Source organism: Lontra canadensis, unplaced genomic scaffold (genome assembly GCF_010015895.1).
Source record: "Lontra canadensis isolate GAN:19392208 unplaced genomic scaffold, GSC_riverotter_1.0 scaffold25, whole genome shotgun sequence".
Classification (NCBI taxonomy): domain Eukaryota; kingdom Metazoa; phylum Chordata; class Mammalia; order Carnivora; family Mustelidae; genus Lontra; species Lontra canadensis.
The window spans coordinates 20097034-20123307 of record NW_022631019.1 but is presented as its reverse complement, the minus strand read 5'-3'; the positions used below and the strand labels follow the sequence as shown (position 1 = coordinate 20123307).

Genomic DNA, 26274 nt, shown 5'->3' with positions numbered 1-26274 from the left:
TTCTTTCTCTGATTGACTTATTTTGCTTAGCATAATACCCTCTAGTTTATCCACATCGATGCAAATGGCAAGTGTTTTGGTTTTTTGATGGCTGCATAATATTCCCTTGTGTATATATGCCACACCTTCTTTATCCATTCATCTGGTGATGGACATCTAGTTTCTTTCCATAGTTTGGCTACTGTGGGACTATAAACATTCCAGTGTACAGGAGAGGCACCCGTTATTAATTTTAAAACCTACCAGTACTGGGGCGCCTTAGTTGTGAAGCATCTGCCTTCAGCTCAGGTCATGATTCCAGGACCTTGGGATCAAGCCCCGCATCAGGCTCCCTGCACAGCGGGAAGCCTGCTTCTCCCTCTCCCACTCCCTCTGCTTGTATTCCTTCTCTCACTGTCTCTCCCACTCTGTCAAATAAATATACAAAATCTTTATAAAAATAAAAAAATAAAACCCACCAGTACCAAAGTTTCAAACTAGTAACATTACTCTCCTTCTTGAGATGGTATATCAAAATCCTTTCACTCATACCTTATAAAGATTCATCCTATATTGTATTTTGAAAAATAATGGTAAATACAAAATCACGAAACAAGACAACTAGTATTGTCCGGTATTTCACTAAATGGAAACCCATAAGGACAGTAACTTTGTCAATCTTCTTCATTTCTGTATCCTCATTGTCTAGCATAGTGTTTATAACAAAATAAGCATTTAAACTGGAAAATAAAGTGGAAGAAAAAAGAGCGTTTATTCTCTGATGATGGAGATATGAAACTCCCTGTTACCACAGTTAGGCTTTTAATTGTTTAAGTCTACAAGCAAGACAAATGTTTTCTAGGCTCATGGGCACCATGGGATATGTCCATTGGTAAACCAGCCATCAATCAATCAATTATCCAACAATTATACTTGGGTCAATTTGAATTTTTATTAACACACATATTTCAAAGTTTGTACAAACCAAAACATTCCTGTGTTTCAAAATGTCCATTATACAAACATACAAATGAACAAAAGGTGTTACCAAAAGTTAGCTACTCAATTTCATGGTAAAACAGTGTCATGATTTTTAAAAACCAAAATTTTAAGACTGAGGTTTCTTCCTTTACTTTTTGGAACTTGTGGAAAGTTAGAAAATGTGTGAATCTGCTTTATATTAAATGCCAAGGCCTTAAAAAAAGATTTAGTATAAAACTAACTATGTGTTTTTATATTATCACTTCATGAAACAGAATTTCTCAAGTCTTCCGAATTAAAAAAACCCAAAAAACCATGACTGTAACTTTTTTCACCGTCTTTTCCCCATAGTCAAATGTAAATGCGTCTGAAAAATATTATCTGACAGTTTATCTTTACCTAAAAGTTTCTCATTCAAAAAGTTACAAAACTATTTAGCACTGCCGTTCCCCCTGCTTAGAAGGGAAAATGACTTCCCCTACTAGAGTGAGATAGAAGCAACGTGGTCCATTGTTTCTCTTCTCGGAAAAAAAACCACCCATTTCCACATCTCCGTCCCATTCTGTGCATGGCTCCACTTGTGAGAATGTTATTACAAATCATAAGCATCTGCCTCTAGGAAATGCCTAGCAAGTTAAACTGACTGCTTACAATTTTGGTACACTGAGGTGCAAAGGTCATCTGCCCTCATCGTTACCTCTAGCCTCAACACCCCTCCCTCTCCATTAAGGATTCCAAGGTAGTTGAATTGACTGTGTTTCATGGCATATTACACACTCTCATTTCTTTCACAAACATCCCATAGAGGACCTGAGAGAATGGCTAGAAGTGCAAATCTATCTCCTCTCCTAGAAAAGTAAATCCATGTGCCTGTTGGGTCAAGAAGGGAAAACAGGACACAAACAATTCTGGCTGAGGCCAAGCTGCTTCTGATAAGCACCTGTTTTCAATATATTTCCATTCAAAGCAGGGAGTGTACAGGCTGGGGTAGATGAGGAGGAGTGGGGAGAAGGTACAGTGATATCAGTTCTTGCAATCAGATTCAGAGTCCATACTTGAGCAGCTCATACTGACTCTCAAAATGCTCTGCAGTTCGAGTATGATTCCATTTTTAATCTGCTCATTTAAAAAAAAAAATGTTCTCTGACAATGGCCCAATATAACCACTGATATAAGGGTGCTTTTTTTTTTTTTTAAAGAAGTGGCAGTGTGAGAATTTAAAATCAGTCACATAAAACAATCAAGAAAGGGATAGGGGAGGGAAATGTCCAGTAAAACCTGGACAACCTTTCTTTCTGTCCTTACTTTAAAAAGACAGACTGTTCAAATCTTTGCTATCTCCCTTAAGTATCCTCTTCTTAAATGCTCTTCCAAGAAATCCTCCAAAAGGCACTTAACTCCATACTTCTGCATTGAATTGTTTCACCTCAGCAATCAGTTTTTAAGACTCCAAGGTAACAAGAAAAGGTCTTATTCCTTTACGAAAAGGTAGAGAGTAGAACTTTTTTTTTTTTTAAGAGGCATCACTTTTACAAGAAGAACAAGCTAGGCTACCATTATTCCTTTATCAAGAAAAAGTTTCTTTTTTTAAAAAATAAATAAAACTCTGGCTATACATAGTACAAAGTTCATACATAATATACCTGGAAAAAAACCCAAGAATATACCCTGAAGCAAAAGGTTTATTGGAGAGAGAAAGCCTCTTCCATTTACCAAGTCTTAAGGTGGCAGTTTTCAAAGTTCAGAGGGTGGCAGTGATATGTAATTAATGTCAAACTATTTGCTCATGGGTATGGCAGGATGCAATGATGGACAAAAAAAACCAAAACCAAACAAACAAACAAATCATTCTGCACATAACACTGAGCAGTGACCACCACACACACACAAAGAGTAGTACCAAAAGGGAGAGACAGAGAGACAGAGAGTAGTACTGGGGGTTGGGGTGGGGGGGAAGAGGAGTGAGAGCATGAGACAGAGAGCTTGGAACCCCAAACATCCAAGCATGCAGTCATGACACAGCACTAACCAGATGTTTCCATTCAGCCCACTGCAATCCCACAAAGAAGGGTAACTGTAATAAAATAGAGATTTCTTAAGAAAGCTGCAATTCCCAGAGAACAGCCTGGTCACCAAGCCTAACCCAGGAATCCCGCTGCTGTTGGCTGGGAGCCTCCTTATGGTCTCTCATGGAGAGGTTATAGCTCCTGACTTCTCAGACTTCTTGCTCTTGGACAAGGCAGCTGCCTGCTTCAGGAGCTCTCGGTTTTTGGCCTAAACAAAAAAAGTCAGAGCAAGAAGGATGTTTTAACAGGACAGGACACATTTTTCATGCAGATGCTAGGGCATACAATATAGAGGGTCAGAAGAGAAAAAGCTCTTGAGGCAGAAAACAACAGAAAGCTCTAGGGCTTGGTTCAGAGGAAGACCGTGTTTGCTGGAGGTTAATCAGCACACTACAACCTCCTGGGATCCATGGTTACAGAAGGTGCTTTGTGCAACACAAACAAACCATGGAGTGCCTTAATGTGCTGGATAAACAGAATTCATAATCCAGACATCTGGAATCACATCTGGGTTATCCAAAAATCAAAATACACATTTATTACTTTCACTGTTTTTGAGGGAAAAAGATCAGAACACACCCAACAGTCAAACAATAAAAGACAACTATAAGGTGAATTAATGTGAATTTGTCAATACCCTGAGAACAAAGAAATCTAAGGGACAATCACTTAAAATACAATCAGCTAAATACATCAGGGTTATCACATAAAATAAGCAGAATCACCTGCAATTGCTCTGTGACTTCTTTGTGGGTTTTCTCCATCTGGTTCATTTTGGCTCTCATCTGAGATTCTTGGTATTGGAAATCAGCCTTCAACTCTGTGATCTGAGGGAAGGAAAAAAAAGGCAGAATGACCAAAAGAAATATCTGTGCAATGAAAAATGTTCTGGTACCAAAGAACTAAATGGTTTTCCAAATGAATGAAATCCAGGGCTCTCCTGAAGATCCATAACTACATCAAAGCCAAGAGATTCTGTATCCTAGTTTTTCTGAAGATTTCTTGAAAATTATACAAAATCCTGACATATCATTTCTGATACTTCATCACTGGCAGGTTTTAAAGATTTTTTGTACTGGGGTGCCTGGGTAGCTCAGTCGGTTAAGCATCTGTCTTCAGCTCAGGTCATGAGCCCCATGTCACGCTGGGCTCTCCGCCCAGCAGGAAGCCTGCTTTTCCCTTTCCCTTCGCCTGTCGCTCCAACTACTTGTGAGCGCTCTCTGTCAAATAAATAAAAAAATCTTTAAAAAATAAAAATTTTATGTATTTAACACATGTCAATAATCTTCCAAATAAATCAGTGATTATAATACAATATGACTAATGGTTTGAGAGAAGCCAGGAGAATAAAAGCATTTATTGAATTTTTAACCCTGTTCCAGGCAAAATGTTTGAATATATACATAATTGTTTTGTTTTTGCTTAGTAATCTCTCTCTCTCTGTGGTTGTTTTTGTTTTGTTCTGGCTTTTTTGGTAATCTCTGTACCCAGTGTGGGGCTTGAACTCACAATCCCGAGATCAAGAGTTGCATGCTCCTCCAACTGAGCCAGCCAGGGGCCCTAAACTATTTGATTATATTTTTCATTCAATCCTATGATAAATCTTTGGGGGGGGGGCAATATTATTTTTCCCATTTTATAGATGGAAAAACCAAGGCTTAGAAAGGGTTAAGTAACATGGCCAAGATCATACATGTTAGCAAGTGACAGAACTAGAATTCAAACCCCAGGCCTTCTTCTACTGACTACACTATTCAAAGAACAGAGAGGGAAGTGATGTGTGAGCTGAGTTTTGAGGTACATTAGCTACAACTGGCACATGAGATGGGGAGAAGAGCATCTAAGCAAAGGAAACTGTATGGACACAGCCAGAGAGTGCAAGGTAACTGACAGCTTGTTTGAATGACTGATGAGCATGGAAAGTGGCAGGAGATGATACTACAGATAGGCAGGCATGATGTGGAAGGGCCTGTGTTCTAAGCCAAGAAGTGTGACCTTGATCCTAAAAGTGATGAGAAACAATCTACTATTTGTTTTTGTTCTTTTTAATTTTTTAAAAAAATTATTTGACAGAGATCACAAGTAGGCAGAGAAGCAGGCAGGGAGAGAGGAGGAAGCAGGCTCCCCGCTGAGCAGAGAGCCCTATTCGATTCAGGGCTCAATCCCAGGACCCTGGGATCATGACCTGAGCCAAAGGCAGAGGCTTTTACCCACTGAGCCACCCAGGCACCCTGTTTTTGCTCCTTTTAAAGCCCAAACTTGGAAAGCAGTAAAAACAAGTGTCCATTTAATCTTAATTTGCAAAATCCTTTTATGTGCCATTCTGATCTAGTCCATAAAGAACATATACTTGGGTCTGCTTTCTTCCAATAGCCATGTAGTAAATACTGGTCTCTCCCCATGAATCTCCACCTTGCCAGCAGAAGAGAGCACAGGCTAGTAGAAAGAACAGCAGAGTCAGAAAGATTTGAGTTAATTACTTTGTTCTGCCATTTACTGGTTGTGGGATTTGGTACATCATTTAATATCTTTGGGTTCGTTTCCTCATCTGTAAAATGAGGTTGAAATTAGATGGAAAGAATGCATATAAATATTTTAATGTTATAAATGCCTTTGTTAGCCATTCACAATGAACGCTAGCACTCCAAACTTGGACAAAAAAACATCCAGCTTCAGGAAAGAAAAAAAAACAAAACCCAACCAGGTGAAGGGAATGGAAGCCTAAGAGGGAAAATATTGGAGGCTGTCTTCAACTATGACATAAGGATAACAGTAATTCCCCTCTCAAAGAGCTATTATAAAGACAAATGAGGGGGCGCCTGGGTGGCTCAGTCGTTAAGCGTCTGCCTTCAGCTCAGGTCATGGTCCCAGGGTCCTGGGATCAAGTCCCACATCGGGCTCCTTGCTCAGCGGGAAGCCTGCTTCTCTCTCTCCCACTCCCTCTGCTTGTATTCCCTCTCTGTGTCTTTGTCAAATAAATAAAATCTTAAAAAAAAAAAAAAGACAAATGAGTTAATACATAGAATGCACGCAGAACAGTCACGTACTTAAGTATCTGATAAAAGTTAGCTATTATTGTTATTAATATATTAAGAGAAAAATGAGATATTCTTTAAGAACCTAAAAACAAGATAAATAGACCTGAGTCAGAAGAAGGATGTAAAAAGTTCCCCTTAAAGAGGGAGGCTAACTGTTAGACCGAGTAAGACTTTACTGAAGGTGTTAATGTGTTTCAAGAATGGGTCACTCAGGAAGGGAGTTGTCAGTAATGGAAGTAATGGAAGCAAAGTGACACAAGAGTCATGGAGGAAGGCCTACCTGAACACTGTCCAGGAAGGAGAAAGACCTGGCCCACATATTTTGAGTATTACTGTCCCATAGACATGGCCTTCCCAATAATAGAGATGGAGATATCAGGTTCTTTTAGCTTGAGAGCATTAAAAATTCCAGTTACATAACTACCTCCTCTTGTCCTGACTCTCTGCTCATTCAGCACCTTCTGATTACAACCTTCCAAAGCAGCTCACACTGAGAAGAGTGGTAACCAGGTATGCCCCACTGTGAATTAAGAGGGGCACTGTAGTTTTATACATAACCTCTGTAAGCCTGGTCACAGGTCACACAAGTCCTCCCTGAAAAGTGGAAGTTCCCTCCAGATGCTGAGAAAAATCAACTTGCTAAATGCACCTGACCAAGGTAGCTTCACCACAGTAATACCAGATCATGAGTCATCTTGGCAGACAGTAAGTCTCTCCCAGGATAGCCCAACCTTGCCATTGGCTCTCTCAAAGCGTCAGTGGTCAGTACCAAATAAATACCAGTTAAACAAGAGTCAGCACCATGCCCCATGGTAGACATGCTTACCCTGGCATCATTCTGGCCTGAGAGGCATTAACAAAACTGTACCTTCTTCTCTTTCTCTAAAATCATTTGATCCTTTTGATGCAGCATCTTCTTCAGAGTGGCCACTTCTTCCTTCAGTTGGGCAATGATGACAAAGTGGTCAGTGCCTGGTGAGTCCAGAGCCAGGTCTGGGGAAAAGCTGAGTAGAAACATGGAGGGACGAAAAAAATCACAACTTGGAGGGATAAACCTTTTTCTCCTTGAGGACACGCCATAGGCCACTTGACGACAAGCTCAAGGGTAAGAACAACTATTTGAATTCCCAGCTGTAAGCGCAATGCTCCACACATGCCAGGTTCAATAGCATTTGAGAAACTGCACAGGCAAGGTGATCATGAGATAACTATATCAACCAAACCACAACCCATAGCATTTCTGCAGCATTCACATTCAAGGTGAAAGCAAATGCATTCTCCAAGAGTCAAGGACATTTTGTTTCAGGTGCACTGAAGATGCCCAATTATTTATGGGTGAAACAGTCAATTTTTTGTGACTAATTTCCCCAGAATCTGGATAAATGATCAATTGTAAGCTCATGTATTTTTCTTTTAAAGCTCCCCATAGAGTTCATCTTTTGGTTCTTTATTTTCTGCCCCAAAGCACTGTGATGTGGTACAGCTGCTAAGAAGCCGTTACACAGGGGTGCCTGGATGGCTCAGTTAGTTTAGCATCTGTCGTTGGGCTCTCTGCTAGTGGGGGGGGGGGGGTCTGCTTCTCCCTCTCCTTCTGTCCGTCCTCCCCCCATTCTCTCTCTCTCAAATAAATAAAATCTTAAAAAAAAAAAAAAAAGCTGCTGCTGCATTCCATCTCGGGGGCAGTCAGTCCCTTTTAAAAATTATAAAAAGATGAAAGTTATTAAAAAGATTTTACTTATTGGGGCACCAGGTGTCTCATTTGGTTATGCGGCTGCCTTCAGCTCAGGTCATGATCCCAGGTTCCTGGGATCCAGTCCCAGGTGGGGCTCCTTGCTCAGCGGAGACCCTGCTTTTCCCTCTCCCTCTGCCTACAGCTCCCCCTGCTCATGCTCTCTCTCACTCTGTCAAATAAATAAAATCTTTAAAAAAAAAAAAAAGATTTTATTTATTTGAGAGAGAAAGAGAGAAAACACAAGCAGGGGGAGGGGCAGAGGGAGAAGCAGACTCCCCACTGGGCAGGGAGGAGCCGAATGTGGGGCTTGAAATTAGCACTCCGGGAAAAGACTCTAGCAAATTCCAGTCACACCACAACCTGGGTTTTTAACAGATTCTTCCCAGTAATAGCACTTGAGCACTTCATCTTTTCCAAGTGCCAGGTGAACTCTGTCCTCTTAGCAGAGTCTTCTAATCAGGCCCAGCTCCAGGGAATCTGTAACCCCTTGAAACTGTATGTACAATTCAATGTATACATACAATGGGTGGTTTCTAGGGTGAGGGTCCAGAGCCTTCCCTGGCTGGTCAGAGAGGTCTTATACCCAAAACAAGTTAAGGAATCATCACCATGAGAGTCAAATCCTGCCCTTCTCTAAAGACTTCCCAAAGAAAGCTCTTACTCTTCCCCGGGCAACCTTTAAAGTAAAACACAGACCTGTTTTTCCTAAGCACGCACCGGAATGTTGATTCCCAGCTCCCTGCATCAATATGGCAGGGACTCTAGGTATCCCTTGCTGTTGGTTCGTTCCTCCATCTTGAACTACATCTAACAAGCAGCATTCCTCCACACAGGCAGAAACTCTAAACGGCAAGCAGAATCACTGCACAGCCTCACAGTTCCCAAGTCAACATTTCTATGGCTAGAAGACACAGTCCACTGATAAGAGTATTCTCTCTTGGTCTACATGAAGCATGTCAGAAGAATGGACCTGTGCTTTCATGACTGATGAATACGCAGAATTACTGGGTGACAAAAAGTAAATGCCATATAATAAAACAAGGCAAGCAGGAGAAAATACTGTCAGAACCCATCAAAGTCTCCACCAGTCGCAATACCTGCCAAGGGACTGTCTTCCCTCGATCCAAAACAATTTACGTAAGCCCATAACTAGAATGACAAATGAAACAGTGTCATGGGCTAATATAAATCTTGTGGTCCCCAAAGTTTCTAATGCTCTTTTCTACCTGCTTCTTAAGAAAGTATTATTCCCATTCCAATACATTGTTGACAAAACCAGTCATGTCTATCCTGTGTTAGGGCCTGACCTTTCTAACTCTCTAACTTCTGATTAATAAGAACTGCTGGAAATCAAATGAAAACAGATGGTTAAGTTAGCAAGGCAGAAAATTAGATCCAGTCTCTTTTCAAATATCTCCAATGACAGGGAACTCACTACACTTCTCTGGGAAGCTTCTTGTCATTTCTAAACCTTTTAATATAAGAATAATCCTCCTCAGGTTAAGCCAAAACCTGCCTCCCTGTCATTCCCATCCTCTGGCCCTGGGTCTGTCCTCAAAGGCCACACAAAGTAAGTCTACTCTTTCAGGAATATTTCAAATGAAGAATGAAATAAAACTACAAGGAGCGGGGCCTGGCTGGCTCAGTCAGTTGAAGATGCAACTCTTGATCTGAGGGTCCTGAGTTCAAGAGCCATGCTGGGTGTAGAGATTACTTAGAAGTAAAATTTTGGGGTGCTTGGGTGGTTCAATGGGTTAAGCCTGTGCCTTCGGCTCGGGTCATGATCTCTCAGGGTCCTGGGATCGAGCCCCGCATTGGGCTCTCTGATCAGCGGGGAGCCTGCTTCCCCCTCTCTCTCTGCCTGCCTCTCTGCCTACTTGTAATCTTTCTCTCTCTGTCAAATAAATAAAAAAAAAACTTTAAAAATAAAAGAGTAAAATCTTAAAAAAACAAAAACAAAAACCTATGAGGAAAGGAAAAGAATGTCCTTTAGAAACAATAAACCACAAGGTTGCCTGGGTATCACCCATTACTGAGGGTACTTTTTTATTACCAACAGAATAATAAATAAATATGATCAAAAAGTAGCTGGTGCATTTCCTCTGGGAAGGAAAGCTAGAAATCAACTCAGATTTTCCTCAAATTGGAAAGTTTTTGCTACAATTTCAACAAACTAGAAAATACAAGAGGGAGGCTATGAATTCTGCAGGATACTTAAAATAAACAACAAAAACCATTTTAGAAGTATAAAGCTATCTGAGGGGGCAACCTGGGTGGCATAGTTGGTTGAGTATCTGATTTTGGCTGAGGTTGTGATCTCGGGGTTGTGAGATCAAGCCCCATGTCAGGCTCTGTGCTCAGCACAGAGTCTGCTTAAGACTCTCTCCCCCTCTCCCTCTCCCCCCTCAAATAAATAAATAAAATCTTTTTAAAAATAAAAAATAAAATTATTTGAGAAAAGGTTTTATAAAAAACCTAGGTGTACCTAGGTGGCTCAGTTGGTTAAGCATCTGACTTCAGCTCAGGTCATGATCTTGGGGTCAAGATCAAGTCCCAAGTCAGGCTCCTTGCTCAGCAGGGAGTCTGCTTGTCTCTCTCCCCTTTTGCCCCTCCCCCTGTGGTCATACACTCTCTCTCGCTCTGTCTCTTAAATAAAAAAATAAAATCTTGAAAAAACAAAACACAAAACCTAACCTAAAGTGATGCATTCTCTCTGCAGTATACAGAAGGCTAATGGAAAAGGAAAAAAGGAGAAAAAATATCAAATATGTGTCAAAACTTAAAAACTAAGAGAGGAGAATGTGGTAGAACAGCAAGATGAATGGAAAGTTGTTAGAAAGCAGCCTGCAGAAGACAAGAGGGGATAACAATGAAAGGACAAGAGCATACATGGATATTTTAAACATGGGGCCAGGAAAATAGTCAACTGAAAATGGGGAAGCAGCTACAACAAATAGCTCACAAGTGAGACTTGCCAACATCTGGTCCAGAACTGAATTCAAGACAGATACTCACGAAAAGAACTGTGGGTTTTCATGACATTACAAAAGGACCATCAAAAAAAGGCTTATCAGAATGTCTTCAAAGTGAGGGGTGACTAGGTGGCTCAGTTGGTTTGGCGTCCAACTCTTGGTTTCTGCTCAGGTCATGATCTCATGGATTGTGAGATCCAGCCCTGTGTGGGGCTCCCACTCCGAGGGGAGTCTGCTCGAGATTCTCTCCCTCTCCCCCTACCCCTATGTGCATGCGCACACTCTCTCTCTAAAATAATCTTTTTTTAAAAAAATGTTTTTAGGACATCTGGGTGGCTCAGTCAGTTAAGCATCTGCCTTCAACTCAGGTCATGATCTCAGGGTCCTGGGATCGAGTTCTACATTGGGCTCCTTGCTCGACAGGGAAGCCTGCTTCTCTCTCTGCCTGCTGCTCCTCCTACTTGTGCTCTCTCTCTCAAATAAATAAATAAAATCTTAAATTAAAAAAAAATAAAATAAATGTTTTCAAAGTAAAGGAAAGCAAGAAAGAACCTCACAAAAAGTAAAAAGAAAAGGAAAAAATGTAATTTAACTTTTAAAAGAAATGCAAGCAAGTAGAATTGGTAGTTAGGACCTGTTAATGCACAAACATTCAAACACAACAGAACTTATACATGTACAAAAATAATTTTTGTGGAAGCAGAAAATTTTTCCTAAATTTTTTTAAAGATTTAACTTATTTATTTGACAGAGAGAGACATAGCGAGAGGGGGAACACAAGCAGGGGGAGTGGGAGAGAGAGAAGCAGGTTTCCCACTGAGCAGGGAGCCTGATGCGGGGCTCAGTCCCAGGACCCTGGGATCAGGACCCAAGCCGAAGGCAGATGCTCAATGACTGAGCCACCCAGGCCCCCCAAAATTTTCCAAATTTTCAAGTTATTAGGGGAAGTTATTTAAAAAATTAGCATCGACATTTCAAGAAAGAAATGATCTTTTCAGATCTTTTCCAGAGGAGATTGTGCAAGACCGTGTTAGGATCAGCAATGAGAAAACAATCTTTACTGGTGACCAGATGCAAGAAAACACTCTAAACAGAAAACTTAGGTTTCACGTTGTATATTCATAGCAGTGGACAGCAAAAATAATGGCAGTATCTCAAGAACAAAATAACCTAAAAGAAGGTAAACTTTAAGGACTGGTTGGTTCAACTAAGGGTTATAAATGAATTTCTTCCAGGTCATTCAAATAGAGTCTGGGTCATAAGTGAGCACAAAACAGAAATGATGCATCTAAAGGCTGTGGGTCTTGGCCTAGGCCTCTACAAAGGCAGGGAACTCAGAAAGTTTCACCTCTTGACGTGGGTTTTTGCAGGATCATGCATCCTGGCAGAGGTGATGGGACAATCTTCGTAATGGCCAGAATATCTGCTCAGAGAACAGTGAAGTTGACCAGAGAAGATGGTCTTTATGGTTCTTTCTCCCATATAATTTGAATATCTAAGTTAAACATTTCCAGAAGGTTCAATTCAAAAAGCGTAAATCAGTGATACTGGCTGATAAAAAGACTCCTTGTAGGGGTGACTGGGTGGCTCAGTCGGTTAAGCACCTGACTCTTGGTTTTGGCTCAGATCATGATCTCATCGGTTGTGGGACGGAGTCCTGGGTTGGGCTCAGCGCTCAGTGCAGAGTCTGCTTGGATATTCTCTCCCTCTGCCCCTCCCCACCTCACACACACTCTCTCCCAAATAAATCAATAAATCTTAAAAAAAAATTAGACACCTTGTAGAATCTAAAATCAAGTTAATAAAAAAGGTAACAGGAAAGAATAAATTTTACAGATGCTTTGTGCTCCCCTAAATGAAATTCAGTCCTGGTAAGCCTATGTGCTAGTCTACTCCCATACCCACCACTGGCTGGGAGAGAGAACTGATACTAGGAGTTTTCAGAATGGACATGATTCTAAGAATTCTCGGGAAGAGTATGTCAGTGTCTCACTTCAGAATGCCTGGGCCTGCAGAAATGGGAAAATGGGTGGCCCCAAGACTTGGCTGGAAACCAGCCACTGTACCAACACGGATGGGGCACTCTGGATTATTAGGACAAAGCAGCTTGCAAGAGGACACATCGGTCAGGAGAAGAGAAAGCAAAGAATAAAAATATATATATATTTTTTTTAGCAAATAAACACAGGAGTATTTGGTATAAAATTGTAGCATTTAAACTTTATAAATGGCTTATATCGAGTAAAAATATGTATTTAGACAGGTTTAAGAGAAGTAAAAAATATCTGAATGCATCTCATTCATTGCTAACTCAGTATCTGCCTTGGGCTTTCTGCATACTAAGGAATCGTGGATTACCCCTCACAGACTGAGCAATACTGCCTTAACTCTAACTGGTCTCTGTTCCACCTCTCAAGACCAACTCCTATCCTGCCTGGAGGAGGCCACAGGCACAGATCATAGTGAAAAGCATATAGCTCCTGACTTCTTAGAATCAGTGTGGGGGTGTTATTTGTGGACTACAGAATTCAGGTGCTATTAAATCCAGTTATATGTGCTTGTCTTTAACTGACAGGATTAGTTATAAACAAACATCGGCACCGCTTATTGGTAAGATACCGAGCGGCTAATGTAATGATGCTCAGAGGCTCAGTAACAACCCTGGATTGGGCCCAAGGCATACCCTGCAATGCCCTGCTTCAGGAACTGTATCAGGAGCTCAAACGGAAGCACGCACACACACCAACTGGCTTACCTGTCTCCATTGGTTGTGATTGACTCAAACTTGGATTTTTTCTTTGGGATTTCATTTTGAATTGAAGATGTAGAAAGTGTTTTCTGGCTTTGAATGCAAAAAGAGAGAGACACACATTAGAAATCAAAGATTTATAAAACATCACAATAAAAGTTTGTTAAATGGGACCAACAGGATATGGCAGCTCTTCCATACAAGAGCTAATCAGTCTTGATTTTTTTTTTTTTTAAGATTTCAGTTATTCACTTGACAAAAGAGAGAGAAAGAAAGCACAACCAGGGGGAGCGGCAGGCAGAGGGAGAGGAAGAAGGAGGCCTCCCACCGAGCAAGGAGCCCGATGTGGGGCTTGATCCCAGGACTCTGGGATCACTACCTGAGCTGAAGGCAGATAATCCGCCAACTAAGCCACCCAGGTGCCCCTATTCTTGCTTATTAAAATCGACCAATGTGTTGATTTCATAGGTCCTGAACGCATGGCTGGCTCTCTTTCATAGGCCCTCAAAATTCTTAGCTTTAACTAAATATTACTTGCTTTAGGGGCGCCTGGGTGGCTCAGTGGGTTAAAGCCTCTGCCTTCGGCTCAGGTCATGATCCCAGCATACTGGGATCGAGCCCCGCATCGGGCTCTCTGTTCAGCGGGGAGCCTGCTTCCTCCTCTCTCTCTCTGCCTGCCTCTCTGCCTACTTGTGATCTCTGTCTGTCAAATAAATAAATAAAATCTTAAAAATAAAATATTACTTGCTTTATTAATAACTATGGGAACAGAGTCAATAAAATCTTAATAAGAAGTATAATTTAAAAAATTATAAAAAATACTGTCCTAAAAATCTTATTTTTTTAAATTTTAAGTAGGCTCCATCCCCAATGTAGGGCTCAAACTCATGGCCCTGAGATCAAGAATACCACACTCCACCAACTGAGCCAGCCAGTAACCCCTCCTGTCCTTCTGATAACAGCCATCCTAAAAGATGTGAGGTAATAGCTCATCGTGGTTTTGATGTGCATTTCCTTATGTTTAGCACCTTTGCACGCACCTACTGGCCATCTGTATGTCTTCTTTGGGAAAATGTCTATTCAGGTCCTTCGTCCATTTTTAAAATTAGATGATTGGCCTTTTTAATTATTGAGTTGAATTAACTCTTCATATATTTTCTATATTAACCCCTTATCAGATACATGGTTTGCAAATACGCCATCTTTTTTTTTTTTTAAGATTTTTATTTATTTATTTGACAGAGAGAGGGAGAGAGAGAGATCATAAGTAGGCGAGAGGCAGGCAGAGGGAGAGGGAGAAGCAGGTTCCCGGCTGAGCAAAGAGCCCGATTCGGGGATCGATCCCAGGACCCTGAGATCATGACCTGAGCCGAAGGCACAGGCTTAACCCACTGAGCCACCCAGGCGCCCCTACTCCATCCTACTGGAGGGCTTCTAGAGTTCTGTTCTCAGCCTCCAACTTGAATTACATCATCCAAGAGCATGGTTTTAACAACTACTTATCATATGGGTTGGAAATGGTATTCCCCAAATGCAGCTTCCTGGACCCTATCCTACATCCTAATGAATTAAAGTCTGGGGTGAAGCAGCAGGAGTCCACACGTTATACCAACTTCTATTCCCACTGACTCTTCCTTGCTACCAATGGGCCACATCCGAACCTTTCTTCTCAGTTCTAGGTTAGGCTAAGCTCCCCCCAAAATAATTCTTCTTGATGCTGCAAACTCAACTTTTTATTTTTTTTTTTTAATTTTTAAAAAAGATCTTATTTATTTGAGAGACAGAGCACGAGTGGGTGGAGAAGCTGAGGGAGAGGGAGAAGCAGACACCCTGCTGAGCAGGGCACCTGACGCAGGGCTCCATCCCAGGATTTGAGATCAGGACCTGAGCTGAAGGCAGATACTTAACCAAGTGAGCCACCCAGGCGCCCCACAAACTCAACTTTTAAAAACTGAACTTCTCTTCTTCTTATATTCTCTCGTAATTAAGAATCTACCTATTTACCCAAGTAAGAAACCTGGGAATTATCCCTTACTCACCCACTTCCTGCACTTCTACCTATTCATCAAATTATCTAAATTTCTCATAATTCTCCCTCTAAACTATCTTCCTGAATCTGCTTCTTTGATCTCCGGTGCCATGGCCTCAGTTGAGATTCTAATATTAATATCTCTTATCGTGGACTCATATGAAAAGCTTCTTAACTAGCCCCCAGTCTCTTTTTCTTCCAGTGTATTCTCCACAATAATCAGGGTTAATTTTTTTTAAGGATGCCAGGCTCAGGTTCATGCTCCTGTCTGCAAAACCCCCTTTTCTTCCATTTCCTGGCTCTCGAACATAAGGTCCAGCAACATAAAAGGACCTGTAGTTCCCCAGGGTTCCATGTGGTCTCACACCCTCCATGTCTCAGCAAACGCTATTCCCTCAGCCTAAGAAGCCTCTGCCCATTCCCTCTGTGAGGATTCCAACTCATCCTAAGCTCCAGGTCTAACACCAGCTCTCTTCTCTGAGGCTCTCTTGCCTGACTTTGCAAGGTAGTTAATTACTACTGCCTCTCATGCCTGTATCTTGATGTTTCTCATGCTCATCGAATTATATTGCAATGATTGGATTACAGGTCTCTCTTCCCTACCAGACTGCATACTCTCGATGAGCAGCTTGATTCTTGTATTCATCTCTGCCTTGCTAGCAGAGTCACTGGCCCATGAGAGTACTTAATAATGTTTGCTAAATGAACAAAATCATAATGGTAACAGTAACAAACAGTAACTAAAATATAGTGAATGGTTCCTACATGCCAGTTATAAAACTAATCACTATGCATGCACTATATAATTTATCTTCACAACAATTCCATGAGGTAATACTATTATTTCCCTATTTTAAAGATGAAAAAAGCTTGCCCAAGATCCCACACAGAGAACCTGACAGAGCTGGGATTTAATCCAGACCCAGAACTCTTAACAACACTTCAGAGACTCTGAGAGAAAGCTTAGGATACAATGAAAGGACGTCTTTTTGACTAGGTCCCACCAGGACAAACCTAGAACATCTATCAACCTCCTGATCAAACATGCATAAAAATAATCCATGCCTCAGAAAGTGAAATGTCCAAACTTCTAAGTAGATAGCCCACTCCAAAGTTGAGGAGAACATTACAGGGAAAGTTCCACAAACTTTTCAGATAGTACAAACGAAGTCAGGAAATCCTGATACCTTACGGAAATCTCTCCGGCACTTGGAAGATACACAAACTGTAAAATGTGGTAGAGGCTAGCAACTAGAGAGAGAAGACCAGGAAAATGTATACTAAATGGTATCTCCCGTGGCTAATTGTGTACTCTATCGGACCAACCAGTACCTCCAGTCCTATCTTACGCATCTTGGGGTTACCTGTTATAGTGGCTGCCACCACTCAGTCGACTATACTGTTCCTTCTCCTGGTGGCTGGCACGGGAAGAGCTGCTCAGATGTTTCCTCTGCTCTTTGGTCTTCTGAAGGACTCGTTTGTACGAAAGTGTACAAAGCCAGCACAGCAATTTCCCATCTACCTGAAAGACAAGGAGACAAAGATAAAGAAAAGAGAATGTAGTACACATGGGTACTACAGAATATAGGTACTGGGAGCTAGAACCTCTGGGTTAAGTCCTAATTCTGCCATTTGTGAGGTATGTGAACTTAGGCAAGTCTTCTACCTCAACTAAATCTCCCTGTGTCCTGTGAAGCAGCTACTGTTGTTTCCCACTGGAAAGAGGAAACTGATGCCTAATAAGATTAAGTAACTTGCCCAGGATCATTCAGCTAACCCAGGTCTATGGGACTGCGAGGCTTATACTCCAACTATTATTACATGCTACTTCCTGATTCCGAGGTCAGCTTCTCCACTATCTTGATTCAGGTAAAATGTGCTCTCACTAGCAGGCAGGAGTATTCTGGTCACTGGAGAGTTACATCCTCCCATTGTAAATTAATGGAATTTGGTTAGTAAGAGTTAGCTCTTGTGAGCCTAAGCATCTCCAAAAAGTAACTCTGGACTCTGAAAAAGTTTCTGTACTGTATTCTTTCATTAAAAGAGTATTTGTTGGGGGTGCCTGGGTGGCTCTAGTGGGTTAAAGCCTCTGCCTTTGGCTCAGGTCATGATCCCAGGGTCCTGGGATCGAGCCCCACGTCGGGTTTCTGTTCTGCAGGGAGCCTGCTTCATCCTCTCTCTCTCTGCCTGCCTCTCTGCCTACTTGTGATCTCTCTCTGTCAAATAAATAAATAACTTAAAAAAAAAAGAATATTTATTGAAGAGAACAAATTGGTAGTTGCCAGAGGTAGGGAGTGGAGGGTTAGGTAAAATGGGTAAAAGTAGTCAAAAGGTATAAACCTCTAGTTATAAAATAAATCAGTCACAGGGATATAATGTATAGTATGATGATTACAGTTAATAATACTACGTTGCATATTTGAAAGTTGCTAAGAGTGTAAATCTTTTTATTTTTCTAAAGATTTTATTTATTTATTTGACAGAGAGAGAGAAAGAGAGATCACAAGTAGGCAGAGAGGCAGGCAGAGAGAGGGGGAAGCAGGCTCACCGCTGAGCAGAGAGCCCGATGCGGGGCTTGATCCCAGGACCCTGAGATCATGACCTGAGCTGAAGGCAGAGGCTTAACCCACTGAGCCACCCAGGCGCCCCAAGAGTGTAAATCTTAAAAGTTCTCATCACAAGAAAAAGAATTTTGTTAACTGTACATAATGATGGATGTTAACTGGATTTACTGCTGATGACTTTCCAATATACACAAATACCTAATCATTATGCTGTACATATGAAACTAATATAAGGTATGTTACACCTCAATTTAAAAAGATACATAAAATAATCACTTTTTCAGTCACTTTTAAAACAGTAGAAAATGAGAAGTAAACTTTTTCTCAGTAAGTAACAGCAAGCTGGAGATATATTTCAGACTAATATTTTGGCCATATTTGGTAAAACAAAAGAGAAAGGAAATATTTCTCAATAAAGTATAACTCTTATCAATCTAAATATATACATATAAACTTATATAACATATATATTATATATACATACACACATATATTTTATTTATATATATATACACACACACATATATATATATATATTATAATATTATAATATTAGAGGGGACACCTACTATATGCCAAGCCACTGGAAATGTAGCAAAGAACAGGACAGAGCTCATGTTCTAGTGGAGGTTGACAAACATATAAGCAAATAAACAACATTAATTTCTCACAATGTTACACGCTATGAAGACAATAAAACAGGGTAATATGATAAGGGGTGAGTGAGTGAGTTAGTAAAGGGTCTGTGTGAAGAGGAGGCATCTGAGCATGAGAAACCATTTAAAGATGCTTTGGAGAAGGATGTATTAGGCAAAACGACAGCTAGCACAAAGGTGGGAATGACACGGGCATGTCTAAAGGGCTGAAAGGCAGCCAACGTGGCTGAAACAAGGTGAGGGGCGGGAGGTGTGAGGTCAGATGAGACTGAGAGGCAGGTGTAGGCCATGCAGGCCAAGGAAGGGGTCTGGTTTTATTCTAAGTACAGCTGGAAGCCACTGGGTTTTAAACAGAACAGATCTAAACCACTTTTATCCTACCAACACCCCAAATCCCACATAGGGCTCTCTTCCATGTCATCTTGTAATTTTTTAACTTCAACACATAAAAACACTTAGAGAGTCAGATAGTGAAACTGGTCATGCATCCTGCTTAAGTCACAATCTTTCCTTTACAGAATTCAATAGACTTTTGCCAGTCATCACTTCACTTACATGGGATACTGATTACTGTAATTCAGATTTTCATGAAATACTAACTCATGGGGAGCCTGGGTGGCTCAGTGGGTTAAAGCCTCTGCTTTCGGCTCGGGTCGTGATCCCAGGGTCCTGGGATTGATTGAGCCCCCATCGGGCTCTCTGCTCGGCGGGGAGCCTGCTTCCCTTCCTCTCTCTCTGCCTGCCTCTGCCTACTTGTGATCTCTCTCTGTCAAATAAATAAAATATTAAAAAAAAAAAAAAGAAAAAAAAGAAATACTAACTCATGAGATACTAGAATACAATGCTCCGGGGGTACCTGACTGGCTCAGTCAAAAGAACATGCAACTGTTGATCTTGGAGTCATGAGTTCGGGCCCTGCCTTGGGTGTAGAGATCATTTAAATAAACAATCTTAAAAAAAATATATATGCTATTTTTTTAAAAAAGAGAATAAAATGGTCCACATTTAGTAAAAGAAGAAAATAAAGGCTAAAAATCTTCAAGGTCAATAACATCTAGAAGAGGAACTGAGAATTCTTTTTTCTGTCATATGTCTTTTTTTTTTTTTTTTTTAAAGTAAAGTAGGCTCCACATCTAGCACCGAGTCCAAGTCAGGGCTTGAACTCACAACCCTGAGATGAAGACCTGAGCCAAGATGAAGAGTCGGATGCTTAAGTGACTAAGCCACCCAGGAGCACCCCCGCCTTTTTTTGGTAAGATTTTATTTTTAAGTAATCTCTGCACCCAACATGGGGCTCAAACCCACAACCCCAAGATCCAGAGTCATATGGTCCCACCCACTAAGCCCAGCAGGTGCCCCTTGTTTATGTCTTTTTGACGTAAGTGACCCACCTTAATTTCTCTGAAAGAAAAAAAAAAAATCAACAAAACACAGAGCTTTACCTTCTTTCTGTCATCTTTCCTGTCAAATGCGCACTGCTGCTTACACTGTTCACACGAATATGGTGGTCCATACTTCTTCTCTGAATTCGTGCAGCGCTGGCATTTGTTGCCAATAAACGCTGCAATTATGTTGCAGTACTGACAAGGTTTGGGCTTAAAGAGAGAAAAAGTGTCAACTGAGTATATTATAAAATACCAGTGCATTTTTTAAAGCAACCATTCCTATTACATTAGTTATATTACATTCCTATACAGTTAGTCACTGTAAAAATGTATTCCCAACTTCATAAATTTCCTTCTACACCAATCAAATGAAGCACAATTCCCAACACTATGTAAGGTGTTTTTCTGCACAAGACTACTGATTTTAAAACAAATAAATGAACAAATAACAAAAGCCCATTCGTGTATATGCTGGGACTTCTGTGAGAAATTCAACAGAACCAGCACTTTGAAGAAACCAGCAAGTGCTTCCAAATTTCTCAAAAGACCACTTTGTCATTATCACTGTATCACAGGCTAGGAGATTCCCTGCAAGGACATAATATCCAGAACCCTAATACTGAGAGACAAAAAAAAAAAAAAAAAAAAAAAAATCCATTCATCCAAATGAAGTCAAATGCTACCAAAGAGGTCACATCACAGGATCCATCTTTCTCCTCCTCTTTTCACACTGGTTACTGAAGCTCTCAAGTAAAGTTATGACAATCCTGCCATCATGACCATAAACACAGACCTTCTCAATACTATTAGCTAAGCTTGAAAGCTCAAATACTGGATAAAGTTCACTGAGAAAGTATTTACACATAAGAAGTTCTAATAAAAATATAGTAATTACATTAATAATCCACAGAATATAAGATTCCAAGGACCTGAGTACTCACTGTTAGGTACAGAGAAACCCTACTTACCGTTCCATATAACTGCACATTCTGAGCACATTTCTTGCATATTGTATTGGTTTTACTGTTAAGGAAAAAAGACACACAGGGATTTTATAAGAAAAAACTTGTTTTACTTACAACATCTGAAAATTGGTCTCTCCTTAAGCCCACAGAATTTGCTCATTGCTCAGTACCAAGGTGATATGTGGTCTGGATACTTGGCTAACTGAAGGCTGAGTATCTGGCCACTAACTCTTTTTTAATTATTTTGTGGTTATTAATTTTATTAGCTCAGACTAAATGAGACTTTAGAGAGTGAGTTATTTCTGATTATCACATCTCAAAGTATCACTAACCAAAATTATCAAATATGGACCGGACCCTCAAAAAAATATTAGATTAGATTGAAATGCACTCGCAGTAATTCCTCAATTCAGATGAACATATGAGAAACCTGAGGTGAGAAATGAAGTATATGTGTTTGGAATACAAACTTAAGAGACTCTATCCATGTTGACTATATTCTGTCTACACTCTCCTGTGTAGGTAAAAGCATACGAAAATCCCAGATGTGGGGCACATGGGTGGCTCAGTTGTTAGGCATCTGCCTTCAGCTTGGGTCCCAGAGTCCTGGGATCAAGTCCCAAGCCCCGCATGGATAGAGCCCCGTATCCGGGCTCCCTGCTCAGAGGGAAGCCTGCTTCCCCTCTCCTAATCCCCCTGCTTGTGTTCCCTCTCTCACTGTCTCTGTGAAATAAATCAATAAAAATCTTTAAAAAAAAAAAGAAAGAAAGAAAGAAAGAAAGAAGGAAAGAAAAAAGAAAATCCTAGATGTGGGGAAATAGATGGTATGACCAAATTTTTTTAAAAATATTTTATTTATTTATTTGAGAGAGAGACAGTGAGAGAGAGCATGAGAGACAAGAAGGTCAGAGGGAGAAGCAGACTCCCTGTGGAGCTGGGAGCCCAATGCGGGACTCAATCCCGGGACTCTGGGATCATGACAGGAGCTGAAGGCAGTTGCTTAACCAACTGAGCCACCCAGGCACCCATGACCAAATATTTTATCAACACTTCCAATTTCTCTAAGAACTAAGCACTGACAAAAATAAAAACATCTTCTGTCTTGTGAAGGTCCAGAGATCATAATATTACCTAAATATCTAAACTGATAAACTACCATGGGGGAATAAAACCATCTTCAAATAAAGTTTAATTCTTCACAAAGGGAGGTACAAAAAATTGCTTGATGTGGAAGAATAAACTATATTCTGGGGCTGAAAATAAAATCACATAAAAATCCAGCCTATTAGCCTTTGTGATTATTTTCTCATAGAGTCCTACAAAAGTGACCATAAAGTTAAAACAAAGAGAAGTCTCAAAGTAGAAAACATTTACATTAAAAATGGAATATTCAAACAAAATATTTTCCGGGGGAATTTTCTGCCGTTTTAAAGAGGCAGTACAAGAAGTGAGGTGAGGGGCACCTGGGTGGCTCAGTGGGTTAAAGCCTCTGCCTTTGGCTCAGGTCAGGATCCCAGGGTCCTGGGATTGAGCCCCGCATGGGGCTCTCTGCTCAGCAGGGAGCCTGCTTCCCTTCCTCTCTCTCTCTGACTGCCTCTCTGCCTACTTGTGATCTCTTTCTGTCAAATAAATAAAATCTTTAAAAAAAAAAAGTGAGATTAAAAATAAAGTGAGGTACATTTAAAGGAAACTTTTTCAGAAAGAGGCTTCACATCAGCAATTCTATGATGCTGAACATTTTGGTTTATGTTTAGATTTATTACTGAAGAAGTGGGTACACACACACACACACAAATGTTCCTGACAACTTAGAAAACATACAAAGAAAAACTATTTCTATGATCCATCTTGAATCAATTTTTTTAAAAGATTTATTTGAGAGAGAGAGAAAAAGCACAAGGAGGGTAAGAGGCAGAGGGAGAAGCAGATTCCCCACTAAGCTCAGGGTCCGATGCAGATCTTGATCCCAGGACTTAGGGATCATGACCCAAGTCAAAGGCAGACACTCAACCAACTGAGCCACCCAGGTGCCCCTCAATCAATTTTTTTTTTAGATTTAATTTTTTTAAGTAATCTCTACACCCAACATGGGGCTTGAATTTACGACCCCAAGATCAAGAATCACATGCTCCACGGACTAAGTCAACCAGGCATCCCCATCTTCAATCAATTTTTATGTGTGGTGCGAATGAAGGGTCAAACTTCATTATCTCCCCCCCACACCCAAAAACTAATCCAAGATGGATCATAGACCCAAATGTAAAAGCTAAAACATAATGCTTCTGGAGAATGTTTTATATGTTTCCATTTCTATGAAGAGCTAGAACAGGTAAAACTGATCTGTGGTGGAAAGGAAAATCCAATCAGTAGTGTGCGGGAGACAAGAAGGGTAGGGACTGAGTGGGATGAGGCATGAGAGGACTCTCTGTGGTGATGGTAATGTTCTATATTTTGCAAGGGGCTTGGGGTTATACAGATGTACATAGTTTGCAAAACTCATCAAATGACGTACTTAAGATTCAAGCATTCAGTGTACACAAAATTTACCTCTAAAAAAATAAAGGACCATAAACAAATGTTGAACTTTGTTAACAATATGCCTGCTTAACTGTTTAGGATCAAATATAGTAATGTCCACAACTTTAAAATAAGATGGATCATAGATGCAAATATAGTAAATGTAAATTGTAGAATCCAAGTGGTGGATATATGAGTGTTTACTGTCTAATTCTTTCAACCATTTCTGGTTTGGAAATATCCATAATAAAATGTTGGGGAAAATGTTCCTAGAACTGAAATAAGACTGATTAAAATTAGGTTTCTAGGTCTATGTGTGAGCTTGCAAACAGACCCCACCCTGCTTGAAGAAACTATTACAGCTATAGTCCCACAGAACTTACATCAATAAACTACTTTGCTACTATTGAAAGTCTCCCAAAAATGTGTGTTTACTGACACCTAAATGTTTTTCACATTTAAAAAAAAAAATGAGATTTACATAAGGCAAGTGAGTTTCAAATGTGACTAGGGCTAAGAAACCCTTATCAGAATTGTCACATTTCCAAAAGTATCTTCTTTTGGATTATAAATTCTTGACACTCTGAATACAAACATACTGAAACACGAGGTTCATTGTTTTACTGTTGTGGTTTCTTTGTGTCATAAAGATTTACAAACACAATATAAAACGACCAAGGATCTGAAAAAAAAAAGTAACTTTAAAAATTTAAGCAATCAATGGATAACTAGGGAATGATACATGTGTTTTGTATTTGTCAATGTGTTATAATTAAAAAAAAACACAGAATCTGTGTATAATGCACTCAATTACAGATCTGTAACGTGAAAAGCAATTAACTGTCGATTTTAAGAGGAAAAAGCCTATCAACATCTTCCACCGTCAACAAAAACTGTACCTCTCCTGCTGGTACTCAGTTCTACAGTAGGTGCACTTCACAACAGGGTGTGCAATCCGACATTCCTGAAATGAAATGAGGATATAATTTTAAAAGGCAGTCAGAAATGGAAATAGCCTTCAGTAGGAGGCAGAAGACCTAGGTACTATTCCCAGCATAGCCACTGTGCTTGAGTGAGTCACTTGAACTTTCTGGGCCTTATTTTTCTCTTCTGTAATACTGGCATCACTGTCCTGCATTGATGTGAGAATTAAGAAGGAATTTATAAAGAACTAGTCATAAATTGTAAAACAAAGTATGTATGAATAAGGCTCAGACTGGAAATCGAAAGCCCTGGATTCTGGTTCTAGTTCTGCCACTTCCACCGTTTAATTTTCGAGCAGGTTCACTTGGAAAATGAAAATGCTAAATTAAAATCATTATTGCTTACCTATATGAAACTTCCTTAAAAGATATATATGTATATAAATATCTCAAACATCTGAGCTCTTTCCGACAGAGTAAACAGAGTGACAAGTGATGGCCATTTGAGGCAACGGCGACATACAGTTATGAGTTACCCATATTAGAGGCACAAACTGAATTATCTGGGAATATCGCAAAATCCGTCCCAGGCCAGCTTGGTGACTTTTAACTGTCACCTCACAGCACTTCTATTAACTTAAATAGGCAAAGCAGATGAAGCAACTCAAACGAAAAAAAGAACTTGGAACTGCAGGAGCAAAAACTGAACAGTAGCTGGTTAGGGCCGGGACCGAAGGTCACCAACTGGGTGCTGAAAAATCCTTTTGCTTTCTGCACTTAATTGTAGGGCTTTTCTATAATGCCGCGCGCCACCTCCGACTTTCAGACTGGCTGGAAAGTGCCCGTGAGGCGCCCGGAGTTGGGAGACTCTCCTCACAGGCAGCACCCAACTCTGGAGTTCAGTCCCAGGCGGGGCAGGGGGTCCCTCAGTCTGCAACTAACGGCGGGGAAGCCAGCCCAGGAGGGATCTCGGTGTCGGTGCGTCTGGTTGGAGGCAAGCAGGGGACCCACTGTCCCCTCCCCTGACCTCAAGGGGTCCGAGAACAATCCCTCGCGGTTGCTAAGCACCCGGACACGCCGGCCGCGGGGGCCTGGACTGAGCCCGGGACTCCCCCACGTGCCCCGCTGGCCCCCAGCGGAGGGGGTGAGGCGCCTCGGCTGGGCGGGCCTGCCACGCCCTGCCCGGCGGACCCCGCCGAGCGGCCCCGCAGAACAGGGGGCTCCGGGCCGCGCCTCTAGCGTCCCAGTTCCCGGCCGCCGCCCCAGCCCGCGCACCTTGCACAGCTGCTGCCCCTGAGACAGCGCCTCGAAGGGGAAGCGCTGGTGGCACTTGGTGCAGGCGTAGAGCGCCGCCATGTCCGGCCCGGCCGTGCTCACCGGCCAGCCAGCCCGGCCCGCCGCCTTATCTGACAGTCTGAGGGACAAGCTGGCGGCGGCGGCGGCAGCAGGCTGCGGGCTGCGGCAGGCGGGCGGGCCGGTGAGTGCGGGCGGATCAAGGCGGGCGTGGCGGCGCTGGTCGCCCGTTCACTGGTTCATGTCGACGTCCATCAAGCACGAAGGGGCGGAACACAGAGCTTATGACAACTCTGATTCGGTCTGGACTGGAGTACGCCACTTATGACGCTCGCGGCCTCGATTATGTAAAGCGCAGTCACGCGGGGGCGCCACTAGGAGGTACCATCTCCCGTCCGGGACCTCGGAAGTGCCCAGACCCCTCC

The 26274-nt window shown here is 41.4% G+C and overlaps 1 protein-coding gene across 2 annotated transcripts; it reads right to left on the bottom strand.

The window, feature by feature from the left end:
- Positions 1–911: 911 nt before the first annotated feature.
- FAM76A (family with sequence similarity 76 member A) lies at positions 912–26274 on the bottom strand. Of its 2 annotated transcripts, XM_032863895.1 has the most exons (9): positions 25832–26264; positions 24533–24597; positions 21120–21174; positions 20209–20361; positions 16911–17068; positions 13524–13610; positions 6933–7068; positions 3752–3853; positions 912–3234 (listed from the first exon to the last, which is right to left on the bottom strand). In XM_032863895.1, exons 1-9 carry the CDS (start codon positions 25910–25912, stop codon positions 3148–3150), a joined length of 924 nt encoding a protein of 307 aa, XP_032719786.1. In that variant the 5' UTR covers positions 25913–26264; the 3' UTR covers positions 912–3147. The 2 variants fall into 2 exon arrangements, with proteins under 2 accessions (XP_032719786.1, XP_032719787.1); XM_032863896.1 differs by lacking the exon at positions 912–3234 and having other exon boundaries at positions 3766–3853; positions 6891–7068; positions 25832–26274.